The 18,150-nt window shown below is 31.7% G+C and overlaps 2 protein-coding genes across 2 annotated transcripts; one reads left to right on the top strand and one right to left on the bottom strand.

Annotated features, from left to right (window-relative positions):
* Positions 1-10,145: 10,145 nt before the first annotated feature.
* On the bottom strand, positions 10,146-11,226 carry LOC105109909 (E3 ubiquitin-protein ligase ATL23-like). Its single transcript, XM_011004775.1, has one exon. The coding sequence runs from the start codon at positions 10,855-10,857 to the stop codon at positions 10,324-10,326; it is 534 nt and encodes a 177-aa protein (XP_011003077.1). The 5' UTR covers positions 10,858-11,226; the 3' UTR covers positions 10,146-10,323.
* Positions 11,227-13,535: 2,309 nt separating this feature from the next.
* Positions 13,536-15,296, top strand: LOC105109908 (uncharacterized). Its single transcript, XM_011004774.1, has 4 exons — positions 13,536-13,913; positions 14,255-14,357; positions 14,538-14,699; positions 14,967-15,296. The coding sequence occupies exons 1-4, from the start codon at positions 13,633-13,635 to the stop codon at positions 15,129-15,131; spliced, it is 711 nt and encodes a 236-aa protein (XP_011003076.1). The 5' UTR covers positions 13,536-13,632; the 3' UTR covers positions 15,132-15,296.
* The last annotated feature ends 2,854 nt before the right edge of the window (positions 15,297-18,150 follow it).

The raw sequence follows: 18,150 nt of genomic DNA, 5'->3' as shown, positions 1-18,150 counted from the left end.
AGAACCCAATAGTGAGTGCTTCACTAACTACCACCAAGAGCCCTATCTAGACATCACACCAAAGGACTTGCTTTAGATAATTTGCCACGCGTGAGGTTACGAAAGAAACAGATTGGTGTGAATAATTGTACTGTAATTTTTCCCTGTATCTTAGCAGTGGTGTCTTGAAAGGCTTCGGACTGTGACGTAAGAAAGGTAAACAAACAGCAGCACACCTGTCCCTTGCTCTGAATTTTTTTTTTTTTTCTGAAAGGAATTTCCCATAATATATGAGTGGCTGCACGTGCTAACCACCAATATTTTAATTTAAATTATATAGGATAATACAATATCATAGCCCTGGATAAGAAACTAGGTTAATGCATCAAGGTGGATGTCTTCATAAATAGCATTAATCGATGATGTGTGTTTATATCCACACAAGATAGCCTTTTTAAAAATTATTTTTCAAACTGATATGAGTTTAATTATATGATGAATTTTATCATTGAAAATAATTCTTTTAGGAAGAGAAGTAATCTTTGTGCTATATAAACAGTTAGAACTCTCGTTTCCTACTTGAAATAGGATAATGACATCATCAGAAAGAGATAACACAGCCGGAGTGTTGGGAGGAAATATTATTTTTGAGATTTTATTAAATTAATTTTTACCACAAGTCTAAGATGCTGAATTGGGGATGATTAATTTGATGGATAAACCTTCTTTCATGTTGACTCTCTGTCTTTATGTTCAAGATTATCTAATATTATTCATTGATTTAAAAGAAAAAACACTAATGTTACCTCTAATTATTAAATAGCCTGATTTTAAATGATTAAGTGAGATGTTGTTACTTGTATGGATTCGAAAGAAAAATAAATATTTTTGTTAGTTATTTAGAAAATAAATTGCTATTTTTTAAGACTGGGAATTAAAATGGAACATCGGTGCAAATGTAGTTTACCCAAAAGCGATGCGTTTCAAGGAACATCCATCAGTAACCTTTGAGACTTGAAAAGGAAAATACACAAAGTAACTTTCCTTCCGAATAGACAACTCGATTGCATCATCACCTGATCGGAGAAAGTCCCTGTTTTTTCCTTCAATCTGGTTAGAGAGAAGAGTATAGCTAAGATTAGAATGTTAGTCATAATTATTTTAAAAATGTTTTTTATATTAAAATATTATTTTTATTTTTAAGAATTATTTTTAAAATGAATGCATCAAAACAATTTTAAAAAATTAAAAAATAATTTTTTTAAAAGCATGCCACGTTTCTAAACAGCTTCTAACTCGGCTTGAACGGCTGGGACCATCATGTTCAATTCCCAAAATGGACGTACGCCATTGAATTTGACATTAGGCAACGGGACCGCTGGTAATTTATGGCCACGACATGTGGCATTCTGTGATTTATAGATGTCAGGAGGGACTTATTGTCTTTGCCTCTCGATGATGATGCTTGTAGCTGGATATACCTTGGACAGAAATAAAAAAAAACACATGTTACTCGAGGTAATTATTACACAAGAGAACTCCCTTGATTGGTCGTTCGTAAGAAATCAATACCAGAATTTGTAGATTTATCCATATAATTGTTTTTCGGTATTTATATTTATATTTTCTTAGCATGAATTTTACAAACAGTCACGTGAACAGAAATAATCTATCAAAAATATTCTTGTTAGTAATTTGTAATTTATCACTAAGTCTCCGTAATAATTTTACAAATATATTTACTAACAGACAAAGTTTATTAAAATATTTTACCGGTGTTATTTTATCAATTTTTTCATTCAAGAATATAAAACATCACCAACAAAAAAAAATATTTTATTTTATTAATAATATATTATTTTGCCAATAAATTTAATATATAATTATCAAATAAATTATCTATTATTAATTTAATAAGTAAACAGTGATTATGATATTTACAGTAATTATTTTGCAACTCTCTAGAATATACTGACAAACCTATATCTATTGGTAACTCTATCAATAATAATTTAAAAATATACTTTAAAAAATTCTATTAAACAAAAAAAACAAATATAAATAATATAAAATTCAAATATTTATTATAAATTCAAATATTTATAAATTTATATAAATAATATAAAATTCAAATATTTATCATAAATTTAAATATTTATAAATTCGAATACAATTAATTTAGAATAAAAGCGTTCGAGGAGGAGGAGGAGAGTATTCACCTGAAACTTGAAACAAATAAAAAGAAGCATGTATATCACTTATATATGATCTCATCTAAACTCAGTTATTCACAAGCTATTAAATCCTTTTTTGGCTATCATAAATCCCACGTGCATTTCCATTAACAACTTCATTGAGCTTGGTTCAAGTCCAAGAATCATGGTCTGCAACAAAAAATTATTTTTAGTTAAATATAATTATAAAAAATCAAACAAAAAATCATGGTCTCACCATTAATTTTGCAAGCAAATCGAAGGAAAAGGAGTCATTAGTGTGCATGGTAGTGGAATAATATACATGCCGGTTCTGGTTCTCCTCATCGGAGTGTGATTGTCACAATAAATGATCGTACATCATGAGTTAGATATATTTCGCCTACATGGCCTCTAAGATATACAAAGGTCTAAAATCCTTCAAATTGCCATCTCCTTCCAGCATGGAAAGTCTTTTTTTCTTATATTTTTTAGCTTTCTTTACTTATCGCATTAAAAATCACACAATCCATGTAGCCTCTAAGATGTATAGAGGTTTTAAACCCTTCGAAATTGCCACCTCTTTCTAGTCTGGAAGGTCTTTTTTTCCCTATATTTTTTAACTTTCTTTACTCCTCGTATAAAAAATCACGCAACCTAAAAATGATTCAAATGAATTATTTGTTAGTAAATAGATAATAAAATTGAATAAAATGATTAAAAGTTTTATCTTCACATCAATCTTATTTAGTTGTAGTAAGATTTTTTGAAACCTTCCTTGCAATAACATTATCAACTCTATCCGATTTAAATTTCTCCTGTTCAAATTTCTCCTTGTAGTTAAAATTTGTATAAGAAAAGTTTTATTAAGAAGTTAATAAACCAACCAAATTAACATGATAAAAAATATTTAAGTTAACATTAATCTTAAACCTTATAAACCATGCATCAATCATAGGTTTCCATTCAGGGTATTTGAAAACCTAACTCCACTAAAACAATGGAATTTTCATCATCAATTTCATTACCAAAGTGATGGTTCTAGCAACCTTAATATTTGTAAACATGAAATTACATTCATTGATTGAAATTATGTTTTTCAAGAATTATTAACACATCGATTTGAAGGGAAAATAATATTACATTGAAAGGCGTTCTTCCACTTATCCTGGTACTTCCAAATAATGGATCTTGTTGTGAAGAGGGGCCTTCAATATACTAGCATCATACTCAACAAGCTCGCATCATGAGTGAATGCATGTGTCTTAAGTATTTTTTTTAGTCGGTACATAATGACTTGCGATTATTAGAAATACTACAAGAAAACTACCAGCATTCATGTTCGTACAACTTGTTATTAACTTTTCCTTAAATATCTACACAAATTAAAAATTTAAGGTACTATAAATTATTTCTAATTATTTTTTTAAATAAAGCAATAACACATCTTCTATGTAAGAGACTTTTCAAAAAATTTAAACTTGCAAATAAATAACCAAATAATTATTTATAACTAACTAGTTGGTGTATCCACCTATAAAGTCTAGTTGAAAATTTTAATCTAGTCAAAAATTTTCAATAACCCACCAATTATAACTAGCTAGTTTTTTTCATATAGTGATGATTTTGTATGTAATAATCAATAATAGACACCGAAGATGACATGTAAACAATACTTTAGCTATTAAAAAATTACCGACAATGACTAACCATTGGTGATTCTATATATAATGAATAGTAAGAAATAATGTAAATGAGAAGTGAACAGCGTCTTAGTTATATAAAGAATACCGGCGAAATTAATTATCAGTGATCCCATATGTATGAAACAAAATAAACAGTGCTAATAAACTCAAGGAACTTAGACTTAGCAGTCAATCAAGTCTAAGATAACGTGCGTCTAGTAAACATGTCAAATCCAAAACATTTAAACATATAAGGGAATGACCAGCTTCCTATAGATCTAGCATTGGGGAAGAATTCAGTAATCATGAGCTTAGCTCCATTTGACATATTGGATCACAATCTCCCTATACTTTTCAGATATATAAAAGTCCTTCAACGACTCATCATACTTCAATGAAACATTAATACACATATAAATAATAGTTAATCAAATGCTATTAATGTAATATTTTAATTTGGACCCTTATTTTTTTAAAATGAAACATTAATACACATATAAATAATAGTTATTCCTCATCAAATGCTATTAATATAATATTTTAATTTAGACCTTTATTTTCTTAAAATAACAATATTCTTAGGCTATGAATATATCTTGAGTCGTTCGGAGTAAATGTTTATAAACTTAGATATTTATAACATATATATTTACATATCATTTCTCTATAATATTTTTATATTTTTTTAAAAAAAATATTCATTTAAACATTAAATAAATCTTGCCTCTATAAATAAAATATTTTACAAGTCTTTACCTAACACATATTAAGTGCAAGTCATAAACTACCTTGAAAAAAAAAAAGGATAAAATTATTATAATTAGTATCTAATTATATATTCGAGGTCAGTTAGATTTTTGAGGATTTATAAAAGTATGCACTTGTTATAATTAACAAGTGTCCTAATGTTTTTTTAAATGATTGCTTTGTAAGAAATCCATTTACAAAAAGAAAAGCCGTTCATCGCACAATTTACATCATGACACGGTAGAGTCACAGATAAATGAAAACAATTTCTTCATGAAATGACCATTGATGGGGTCGTGAATCTTTAAGGTATATGCCAGTAACAGACACAAACAGGGGGGAAATATATTTAATTGAATAAAAAAAAGCATGAATATAAATTGTTGGAAATATTTTAAAATTATTTTCTCATTCTGTTTTTTTCTCGAAAACATTAATTAAATAATGTCACATAACACTATTTTACGTGAAAAAAACTCCGTAAGATCTCACGACATAAATAAGAAAGCTAGAGTACTAGAAATTATTTCCTGGTGACCCATTCTCCCCCGGACTGAATTTTTCAGGCAATAGCCGGATTATTCGACTCTCCCCCGGCGCCGAAGAGCATAAAAGAAAGATGGGAGGCAAAGAAAGAGAAGGAAAGAAAAACGGGAGTTAAGAAGCTGAAGCACGAGGCTTCTTCGAAATCCAAACGTGAGAAAATCTGGTTTCCTTAAATCTAAAGAGACGAGGCGCACAAGTAAACAAAAGAAACCGTACGACATGGAGACACGTGTAAAGAACAAGGACAGGTGTCACATGTTGCCGTATGAAGGTGGTTGGTTAGCTTTCAATCACCTCAATTATTCGAATCTAGAAATGGGAGCCACCATGTAGCCCAGAGCTCTAGGACCGAGACACACGTGTCTAGCAACATGCCGTGTTCCAGTTTCTAAAAAGCCAAAAAGGCAAAGGCATTGATGGGAGTTGGTGACCTTTGCATGACAGCTATAGGTACATGCGTGTTAGCTCCGATCCCCACCACGTGGCGCTGTACTTCGTTGTTTGATGACGCGTTAATATTGGACCTTACTGTGTTTTCTAAGATAAAGTTGTGTTTTTAGGAAAATAGTTTTTATTTTTTCACGTGGAATGGATATTGAAAAGATGTCTATTCAAATATTTCTAATTAGTTTTTAAGTGGTGTTAGTTTATTACCACAATAATCATCACGATTATTATTATTATCATCATCAATGGTGTTAGTTTATTACCACAATAATCATCACAATTATTATTATTATTATCATCATCAATAATACTCTCCATTGTCAAATTGTAAATATTAACTATTATTTTTATTATTAATTTTATTATTGTTATTTAAATTGTAAATATTAGAAGAATTATCATAACAACCACTATAACAATCATCATCAACATTACTTGTTATTATCATTTAGTTATCAACAAAATCACCGCTATAACACAACATAACCGTCATTCCAATATTTAATCATTAATATAGTCATCACTTTAATACCGTCATAACCATGACATCAATTATTATCACCGGTTGTCATAACTACTAACATCTTAAGATAATTGTCGTCACATGTTTTATCCTTTCGCAATAATTACAATAAATTATTAATTTACTATTAATATTACAATCAATATCATCACAATAACTACTATAAATACTAGTATCATAATTATTATTATTATTATTTTTATTTTTAGATTAACGGGGATGTTTAAGTCAGTTTGTGCGCATTACGACTAATCTCATAGATTCTGAAATTAATGATCATATAAGCCTCCAGTGGCCATCATATGAGTAATCAAATACTCGAACCTAAGATCACAAAAATAACAAATCTCTTAGTCCCAAATTCTTACCATTTTTCCACCACCTAAATAATTTATTATTATTATTATTATTATAAAAAACTTCCTCAATAGTTTTTTATATATAATTTTATCATAGAAACCACAATTTTTTTCACCATTATTTAAAACCATAAATGAAAAAACAATTCATCTTATAAAACAAATCCAAAAAAACATGTTTAATTAGTTTTCTCACAACCATTACCACTAGTACTATATAAAAGTCAAGTGCCCGGAAGAGAGTCAAGATTGGTTTGAAAAGGAGAAGAAAACCAAGTTTCATAGTTTCTTTGATGTAAACGTACAAATTTCTCACACCCAGTCCAAGGCTGTATTCAGGCCTCTTGTTACTCATTTAACATGGCTCGCAGATGAACTTGGCCAGGCATGTCTCCTCGGGCAAGTAAAAGAAAACAAAACACCTACTATCCTCGTGAAATGGAAACTGTTAACCCTGATTTCAACATTTCTGATACATAGAAATTGTTTTCAACTATCACTTTTTTATGGACCGAATTGGAATGTTGTGGAGTCCAGATTTTTCCATGCCACGGCCCACGAACCATTTGGTACGCATAGGTAGTTATAACTTGCCAGGAATATTTGTGAACTTGGGCTCCCGACTGCACACGATTTTATGTATAGGGAGGTATTATTTCTTCTCCCCCTTCCATGTCAAGCTAGGCCTCCCCCTCCTCTTCTGTAAACTTTTATTATTAATTCTGTTAATTATTGATATTTTTTAAATGAGTAGATTTTATAATATTATTATACTGACCACGATTATAAAACTTGAATTAATTTTGTTAGTGATCATGAATTTATATTGATTTAATTTTCATAAAATATCAAAAAAATGAAGGTATCTGAGTATACTAATTAAGATTTCAAGTTAACTTATGATATAAATTAACTTGATTAAAAATATGCGGCCTTTTCTTTTAATTTTTTTCAACAGAAGTGGTTTTAAGTAGTTTTTTTTGTGAATCTAGATTAATTATTTTAATTAATGACTTAATTTTAGTTTAATAACAATGATTGTCATAATTTAACTGATTAAATTTTAAATTTATATTTTTATAATTATAACTAATTAAATTTTAAATTTATATTTTTATAATTATAACTAATTAAATTTTAAATTTATATTTTTATAATTATAACTAATTAAATTTTAAATTTATATTTTTATAATTATAACTAATTAAATTTTAAATTTATATTTTTATAATTATAAGTTTGAGTTTTTTTAAATCATTAGTGATTTACATTATTATTAATTTAAAAATTTATAAAATTAATTAAGTTAATATTAATTAAAAAAAAAACAATGATTGCTATAGCAAACGTCATTTTTTATTTCTGCTTAATCACGAGTGAGTTGACCTTGATGCTTTTAGTTAATATTTGCATTAATTGAATTAAGTTTGGAAGTGCACACCAAATACAATTTCCTCTATTGTTTTAATTTGAAATTCGAAACAAAACGTTTTCAAGATGTGAAAATCTTAATTTAGGTCAGCTCTGTCATGGTTGTTCACCCACCCTATTAACTCCTCCCTGGATGTAGCGCCATGTGATTGGCGGCCTCTGCTTGTGCCGAGCACTCCTTTGTGCATGGCAATTGATGTGACACTCGTGGAAGTTCCAAGACTATCACAGGCCCCCGAGTCTCCTTCACCGTCTATTTACACACCTTCCTAATTTGCAAGCTGTGGAATCCTCCTAGTTTCATGAATTCCCTCAAATTATCCAAGAAACTGCAATTAGTGTCTATAAGTTTTTTTTTAAAAAAATAACTAGATCGGTAAACTAAAAATATTAGTGGAAAGACACAATTAAAAAAATTAAGACGAGGCAGTTTTTATATGTTATGATAAGAAAACAATATATTTATAGTTTATTGCTATTCAAAATAACAATATTTAATAAAAAATATTACATGTACAAGAGATAGGAAATTTTTATTATTATTGATGATGAGTTATACTTGCTATCTATACAAAAGGTGATTCATTTATTTTTGATGATAAATATATTCCACTTCAATTAATGTTTGTGACCTTGCTTTATGGTTTTAAAATGTCATTGAGATTTTTTAGATAATATTAATAGTGTTGTAATTAGAATTTTAATATATTTATGATCACTTCTTCTTTTTTATTCTATACTCTCCATTCTACTCTTCTTTTCATTTAATATCTTTTATTAGATATCATTATTTTAAGCTACAAATATCCTGTTTTTCAACCTAGATAATTATAAACTATGCTATTTCACTTTTTTTCATTGTATTTGGGTTCAAGTCACTGCACCTGGATTCAAGTCCTAGCGTGCACGCTTGTCACCTCCGTGGTGCCTTACATGCCTACTGGGTTTGCAGGATATTCAGTAGACCGTGGGGATTAATCGTGATGCGTGCCAAAAAAAAATTAAAAAAAAAGTGCTGGTAACTAAAATTAACCATAATTTAACTAAAATTAACCATAATTTGTTGGAACATCATATGTGGAAAACCCCTATTAAAGAAAGTGGTTCTGTCAGATGAATTGCCTGAAATGAACGCAGAACCAGCTGACATCGCTGGCCGTATCCTCTTCCATGCGCACCCTGCCTCCTGATGGTATGTTAGATTTTAAATTTATTCAGAATTATTAAAAACTTTTAAAATTATTAATTTTAAAACTTGTAAATTCAATTAAATAACACACAAATTAAATCAAACACTTATATTAATAAAAATAATTTAAAAAACAACAGTTAATTTTAATTGAAAGGATGTCTTTTCAAGAAAAAAACAGAAGCAATCAGCTGCTTTTGGCACCCAGTTTTCCACACCAGACAGTGCCGAATGCAATTAAGAATCCATTTATCACGGACAAAACACTTTTGTGACTTCTGTTGAAGGCTTTTCACATGGAATTCGTTACCCATTAACCAATTTTAAGAGCGGGTGGCGTAGGATCGACTGTCTTTTATGGCAGTTGGCCCTGGCCAGGTAAATGGTAAAATCAGGGCATAATGGCCTTTATTCAGGTGAGCCTCTGCAACTAATGAATGATGAACATCGCAGATTCCCAGGCAAAAATATACACGAACATATGGAAACACACAGCCGGGAACCGATGGCATCTAAAACTGGTAGTTTCATAAGTGTCCTTTTCGACAATCAAGGCACCGCCTGTCTGCCACCAGTAACCTCCATGCAAGCATTCTATGAGACATTAGCCAGTGACATTTAGGCCCTGATTGAAATTTCGAAAAATTGTACAAAGACTCTTCTGGTATTTAGACACTGTACAGCTATATGACATGGCTCTGGACAAGACAAAAGGGAAAGCTGAGTTTGATAGTTTGAACCCCACTTGTTGACAAGAAAAAGGGAAACTAAAACCTTTTTCGTTGCATTACTTGTTTTACTCATCAAAACTTGAACCCATTTGCCACCGGGATAGATATTCATTCAGGGAATTAAATTCATATATTTTAGAAAGATATTGTTTTACTCAATTCAATTTGTTTTTCATTCATTTTATTGATTAGAGAGAAAATAGTTATTAAAAAAATAAGTATTTTATAATTTACCATGGTATGATGATTTGCATGTATAATTTCATTTTTCCAAGTGTTCCAATCCTAGCTAATTACAAAATGAAACAAGGGATCACAAAGAATTAATCCATGATAATAAATAAAAAAGAGCCATATATAAATAATAAAGAGCAGGAATCCTTCGTATCCTAAAAAACCCTGAAATTTAACAAGTCCCGCAGACACTGCATCATTTACAAGCCTTAATCAAGAAACTCAAAACATGATCAACTTCAAATTCATCTCTAAAACTCTTAACAGGTATTGTTCTCTTGAGCAGTAGGAGGAGGGGTACTGAAGAGCTGAGCATCAAGCTTGGCCCTACAAACAGGACAAACAGGACGCTTAGTAAGCCAGGTATCAGCACATTCCAAATGAAACCCATGATTGCAGCCAGGAACCATCCTAGCAACTTGTTCCCGTTCAATGTCATCAAGACAAACAGCACATTCAGTCCCCAGGACAAGCTCTTTCCCGGTAACCTTAGGCAACTTCTCTAACTCCGAAGAAGACAATCCCTTCTCTGTCACGGTCTTTACAGGCAAACGAATCTCTGGCTGATTATTAGAAGTATACCACAAGAGACAGATATAGACAATAAACACAGCGCTCATGCCGGCGCACGGTAGGAAAAGTGCCAAAAACACAGAGACAAGCATGTTCTGGCCGGAGGTGACGGCAGAGGCGGTGTTGGTGGCTGTGGGGTTGAAGTTCAAGGGGGTTGGTGATGGAGTGGGAGAGTGAATAGGAGGCGGTGTGAAGGGTGTGTTGTACACACCATGGCGCATTATAGGGGCTGCAGCAAAAGCAGAGGAAATAAAATGGAATATAAATATGAGACGGTGGCGAGGTTTGGAGTTAGGAGGAAGGTTTGTGGAAGATGACGTGGAATTTGAAGGAAGAAATTATGTAGAGAATGTGAAGGGGTCACGGCTTGGGAGCGTAGAAAGATATGGTAATTGTGCTTCTGGTTGTGCTGTGTTGTAGATCGATGACGCGTTTCGTGGTTGCCAAGCAAATATCTTGAAACGGCACAGCTGTGCCTGTGAGAGAGAGAGAGAGTAACCGAGGCTCCGGCTCTCCTTTCTTTCTTTTCTGTGTGCTGATGGTCTCCGTATAGCTAGCTCCATAAGGAGGAGAGACCATATGGGATCCACTTGTCGCTGAGTGATGGCATATATATATTGGCGATGTGGTCGCTTGGATGGTTCACGACTCTTGCGTGTACTTACTGCTCCTTTGGCCCCATGGGATTTCATGATAATGTATTTAAATCTCCAATAAACTGATGATGTTTAAAAGCGAGTACACAGTGATTTTGTAGGAGGTGGGGGCAAAATTAACTAGGATAGTTAACAGCCAGGCTTAGTCTAGCGGTGGAAGGGGCTGCACCTGGGTTCGAGCCCTAGCGTGCACGCCTGTCATCTCCGCGATGCCTTACATATCTACTGGATTTGCAGGATATTCAGTGGGCCGTGGGGATGAAAACCATAAAAATAAAAGGAGTGGCAGTAATTTCCAGGCTAGTCTCCTGCCAGACATGCCAGATCGGAAATAGGCAGGAATTATGTAGAATTGCTTGAGATGCAATTCTCTTTTGTTTTTAGATTAACGTGGGTGTGCGGGCCAGTTTGCGCGCACCATAACTAATCTTACGGGTCCTGAAGTTAATGACCATATAAGCCTCCAGTGACCATCATATGAGCAACTAAAGACTCGAACCTGAGATCACAGAGGGAGCAAACCTCTTGATCCCAAACTCTTACCACTTGACCTCTTGATCTCAAATTTTTACCACTTAACTACTACCTAGATAGTTGATATTAATGAAGGTGGTTCTCATTCTCATTCAGAAGAAAGTGAATAAACACATTCGTTATTCGTTCAAAAAGCACTTATTGCATGATGAATGAAGCACAGGCAAAGGATAAAGCATTGGATCTTGAGGTAGTTTAAAAAAATATAAAATAAATAGAGGGGTATTTTCCGATAACCTTCACTTCACATCAATCGAGCCCAATTCTGATCATCCATGGTGGTTGAGTCATGGATCAGTGAATAATGATGGCCACTTGACTGAGCTATATCAACTATCAGTGTTTATGGATTCTGGAGTGAACTTTAACTACAGTACTTTGTTTTCGTGGCTACAGTGTTTTTTTAATTTTTTTTTAAAGTGTAATTGGATGATTTTTGTATGCTTGAGTGTATAAAAAAATACCTTGTTTTTTACATTACATTAATCTATGTTTTTATAATAATTATTAAACTCAACTTCACATAAAAGCTTACGTCACTAATCTTGTCATGAATCAAGTGAATTAATTAATTTTTCTAAAAAAAATAAAAAATATATATATATTTTTAAAAAAACTAATAAAATTTTAACTAGAATAATTGATCGAAATCAACCTATTTTTTACAAGATTAAAATAATATTATTTTAGTAAAAAAATAAAATAAAAATCAATAGATTGTAACTAGATTTAACCAAATCTTGCCAAATTAATTGGGTTGTCAATTCAACTTTCAAGATCACACTAATTTTCTTTTTTATTTTTTTTTAATCTAGTCTGGTTTCAACCCACTGAGTTTCAAAACTAGAGTAACAAGTTTCTTACAAGTTGCTACACTCAACAACTACACATTGAACTCAAAACAACACATGTCTACTACATTACTAGACCCATCTCTTTTAGACATGGCTACATTTTAAATCCAACTAATCTAAAATTCATTATAGAATCATAGAATCATTAACATGAATTATTAATATAAAAAATAGTTATATCTAAATGGTTTTTTAAGGCCACCAAATCTTCATTATATTAATGATCTTTCGATTCCTCTACTAAAAAAAACAATAAATTTAAGGATTATAAATATCATTTGAATCACTAAGGTAAAGGGTTTATAATCTTTTTATTTTAAATATTTTCAGTAGATATATTTTTATAGTTTATATTTTAAAAATATCTTAGTTTTTTCTGTATCTAAAAAAATATTTTATTAAATATATAAGTTTCCTAAATCTAAAAAAAGCATTTTACAAATACATATTATCAGTCATTATCACTAACCACTTGAATTAAAAAATAAAATAAGTTATTAAAATTAACTAGTTATCCACCTTCCAACAAAAATTACTACTGTAGCCAAATCTGCTGAAGTAAAGTGGATTTTCGTACTTTCAAGCAGTGTTTGCATTTCCAAATGAGAGAGGAGAATGAATGATGGTAGAATTGCTCTGTCTGACAATGCCGTTAAAAAAAAATGAAGCTGAATTTTCAATTTTTAATGGGCTCAATCTTACATACATGAAACTTTTCAACTTGTGACGGGCCCTAGACTGGTACATAACAGCACTGAGCCTAGAAGAAGATCACGAACAAGTCTAGGAAGAGTTTTCCAAATCTAAGCAAAGCCCAAAGAACAACAAAGTAAATGATAGTGCCGTAGGGCGTGCCGTGGACGAATGGCGACGACACAGTGAGTGCACCTTCCCTATTCTTTAAGCACCAGCCCTTCGAAAGACCAGACGAAACAGAAAAGGACCAGAAAAGATGCAGAGACAACATCGTTTTACTCTAACTCAGTTCCTCTCCTTCATACTACTACCTGTCGTTAACTTGTCTGTATTGACCGTACAATCCCAGAATTTGCCACCTGCGAGGTACGATGGGTTCGTGTACAAGAATCGCCAAGGTGATTTGGACTCCATCGTGGTCGAAGCATTCTTTGACCCTGTCTGCCCCGATTCCAGAGACTCCTGGCCACCTCTCAAAGAAGCCCTTAAACACTACGGCTCTCGTGTTTGGCTCGTCGTTCACCTCCTCCCCTTACCGTGAGTAATCTTCTCCCTGTTCTTTATCAGAAAAACGGGAAACAGCAATTGTGTACAGCATAGCTTTATTTTTTCTGAAACTAGTAAAATAAATAATTGGAGACCAATTCTGTATTGTGTTGATTAGTGTTATTACAATTGGGCAATTAAGAAACTTCATTCATTACTGATCTTTTAACCTTGATTAAGCATAGCATGTTGACTCTTGTTGAGATTTTATGGATTAGATAGCGTTTGTTTATAGTTGTAATGATCTTGGGAGTGATGCTTTCTGTTTATTTTGTTATTGTGGGCCGATCATAATTTTATGTTGAATTGATATGTTTGTCTTTCCATTTCAGCTACCATGACAATGCATTTGTTTCTTGTCGTGCTTTGCATATCGCTAATACTCTCAATAGTTCGTTTACATTCCCTTTATTGGAGGAATTCTTCAAGCATCAGGTTAGAATTTTCTCTGCTGATGGAGTAATGGTGCCTGCTTCTTTTGATTGCCCTTGTTTTTTTTTCCAACCCTTTGAAAACGCACTTCCTTTTAAACATGGACATAGTGTAAATGGGCGGAATTGTTTTTTAGATATTTGAGTTTGATGCAAACTAACTTGTTGGGTGTTTTAAATTCAGGAGAAGTTCTATAATGCCAAAACAAGCAATTTGTCAAAAACTTCTGTCGTGAAAGAAATCGTGAAGTTTGCAACTGTAGCAGTTGGGAATTCTTATTCTTCTGCTTTCGAATCCGGTTTTAATAATAGACAAACTGATCTGAAAACAAGGGTTTCTTTCAAGGTAAGATGGTATCTTTTGATTTCAGCTTGATGCGAAGTTTATAGTATAGAATGTTCAAGCGTGCCAGAACCATTGTTTGTTGTATCCTGCAGTTTGTTGTCGGATTGTAATTTCGTTAAAATAACACCTTGCTCGAAGATTGCAATTCTCTGCTCGTTACAATTTCTCACTTTCTTCTATGTGAACACTGTTCTTACTCTGCTCGTTACAATTTCTCACTTTCTTCTCTGCGAACATTCTTCTTATTCAACACTTTCTGTCATGCAGTATAGTACTTCAAGAGGGGTATTTGGCACACCCTTTTTTTTCGTCAATGGATTTGTTTTGCCTGATGCTGGTTCTCCTTTGGATTACAATGGTTGGAGAAGCATTATTGATCCCTTGGTTGGTGCAAAGAGTAGTCAGAGCATCAATGTTCCCCATTTCATATGAAGGGTATGGCTTGAATGACCTTAGGTACCTTGTTACATGTTTGTCTGTGTAGAAGAAAGAATCAACACAGTGCTATATAGTGTTGAGTTCCTGTATCTCTGTGCCCGTCTGCCTGTAAGTGTTAATGGTATTGCAATAAAGGTTTTATATTTTTGCTTGGCAGTCTCTAACAAAGCATGAGCATCTTCCAAGCACATTTCTAGATCCTTGTTAAGTAGACTATTTTTTGTTCTCTCTTTTTAGTAGCTGATCGATGGTACCTAAGCCCTCAGGCAGCTAATTAAGGCCACGGGGTCTGAGTTCGTCAAGGAGAGGGGGGCCATGGGAGTATCCCCCCCCACCCCGAATCCAACCTTATGGCTAATTGTAGAGCAAGCATGCAAGACCGGATTAGATTTAAGCTTCCTTTGAGAAGAAGATAATTGTTTTCATAGACTATCCCATTCAGCCTCAACGTGCCAATGGCTAATGTACAACTTTCTAAGGGCTGAATTTATGATATAATAGAGAGATAAACTTTTTATTTTTGATATACTTGTGTCAAGTAAATAAGGCAAACGCGATTAAATGCTTTGATTTAAAGAGAGTTTTTTTTTTAATATAAAAAACACTTTCAAACTCTATGGCTTCTTCGAAAACTAATAAATAAAAAGCTCAATTGATTTTTCATTACAAGAGTATGCTACTCTCTCTAATGCTTTAAAAAGCTCAATTGATTTTTCATTACAAGAATATACTCTCTCTAATGCTAACCTTTGAAAATTTCTAGATTTCTTGCGTAAATGAAAATTAGAGTGAAAAGGATTCATGGATTGGAAAATAAATAACTATATAAAAGAAATAGATGGTTTTGTTCAAGGATGGGTGTGTGTGTGTGTGTGTCTATATATATTAATTTTAAAGGGAAAAAATTATTTGGCTTTTACTGTAAAATATATTTCAAGATAAAATAGAAAAAATATAATTGTTTTTGTCCTGCAACAAAAATTAAAGATTATATATATTAAGAGGAAAAACTAGCAAGGGCGGCAGGCCCAGCAGTCCCTTGAAGGCTCCGCCCCTGGCTAGGAAGGCTGGCCGTAGATTAAGGGGCTCGTTTTTTACGACTATAGCTAGTGGTGGCAGACTTAAGAACGGTAAAAGGAATGTAATATAGTGGTTTGCTTGTCCTCAATTCGGTTGCTACACAAGGGCTGGTTTGTCCTGAATTCGAGTGAGAATACATGTGAAGGATGATCGCCTTTTGGGGCAGGGTTTTCACGCTCGAATTTGTACGAGGAGAATTAAGGGAAAAAATTATTTGGCTTTTACTGTACTTCCTTGTATAGGATTACCACCTAATTTCTAGCAAAGAAAATTAGCCAATCAATTATTTGGATAATTTTGGAGGGGCTATAAGACTTAAGGTTTCCTTTGGTTAACGTTTCAAGATAAAATAGAAAAAATATAATTGTTTTTGTCCTGCAACAAAAATTAAAGATTATATATATTAAGAGAAAAAACTAGCAAGGGCGGCAGGCTCTGCAGTCCCTTGAAGGCTCCGCCCCTGGCTAGGAAGGCCAGTCGTAGATTAAGGGGCTCGTTTTTTACGACTATAGCTAGTGGTGGCAGACTTAAGAACGGTGAAAGGAATGTAATATAGTGGTTTGCTTGTCCTCAATTCGGTTGCCAAACAAGGACTGGTTTGTCCTGAATTAGAGTGAGAATACATGTGAAGGATTATCGCCGTTTAGGGCAGGGTTTCCACGCTCAAATTTGTACGAGGAGCATTCGATTCATTGAAATATAGTAGTGTATGTGGTTCTATATTCATGAAAAGCCAGGTTTTTCCATCTATTCCGCCGAGACTAACCTTTTTATTATAAAAAATGATTAATTAGTTTTATATTAGACCCAGAATATCTAAACTCAATATCACTTAAAAAAAAAAAATAACCAAATGAAGATAACATGAATGAATCCAAGATAATTTAATCAACTTACTATCCGAGATAACACCCAAAAAAAAACTTAATGACCAATAAAACTAATTTGAAAGGTCAAAACTAAAACAAATAATTAAAAAAAAACATGGAAGATAAAAACTCGAGTCAACCAAGATTCATTTTACTAACCTGCCAATCATGATATAAAATTAAAATAAAAAAATTATCTTTTTAAAAATAACTTAAAAATATAATCAAAGCTAAATAAATAAATAAAATATTTAAAAAATCGAGTTATATATTGAAATAAAAAAAATCTCATGAAATCTCAAGACTCAATAGCTTAGGATAACCTTATAAAAAAATTGTAAAAAAATAAAAAATCTCAAAATCTAATAACCTAATATCAAATAACAAAAAAAATTTAAAAAAAAAATTAAAGCAACCCTCTTAACTAACTTGTGATCCATAATAAGCTTAGAGGAAGGAAATGAAAAAAAAAATTTAAAGTTTCAAGATACAACAATTTAATATCAAATGATAAAATTAAAAATATCAAAGTTAAATCAAATTAATTTTTAAAATATGAAACTGTGGTCAATAAATTTTATTAACCTGTCAATCATAATATAAAATTAAAATAAAAAAATTATCTTTTTAAAAATAACTTAAAAATATAATCAAAGCTAAATAAATAAATAAAATATTTAAAAAATCGAGTTATATATTGAAATAAAAAAAATCTCATGAAATCTCAAGACTCAATAGCTTAGGATAATCTTATAAAAAAATTGTAAAAAAATAAAAATCTCAAAATCTAATAACCTAATATCAAATGACAAAAAAAATTAAAAAAAAAAATTCAAAGCAACCCTATTAACTTAACTAACTCGTGATCCATAATAAGCTTAAAGGAAGGAAATGAAAAAAAAAATTGAAGTTTCAAGACCCAACAATTTAATATCAAATGATAAAATTAAAAATATTAAAGTTAAATCAAATTAATTTTTAAAATATGCAACTGTCCAATAATTTACTATCAAATGATAAAATTAAAAATATCAAAATTAAATCAAATTAATTTTTAAAATATG

This window comes from Populus euphratica, unplaced genomic scaffold (assembly GCF_000495115.2).
Source record: "Populus euphratica unplaced genomic scaffold, PopEup_1.0 scaffold236.1, whole genome shotgun sequence".
Classification (NCBI taxonomy): Eukaryota; Viridiplantae; Streptophyta; class Magnoliopsida; order Malpighiales; family Salicaceae; genus Populus; species Populus euphratica.
The sequence above is the reverse complement of the archived record's forward strand: the minus strand, read 5'-3'. Positions and strand labels throughout refer to the sequence as shown.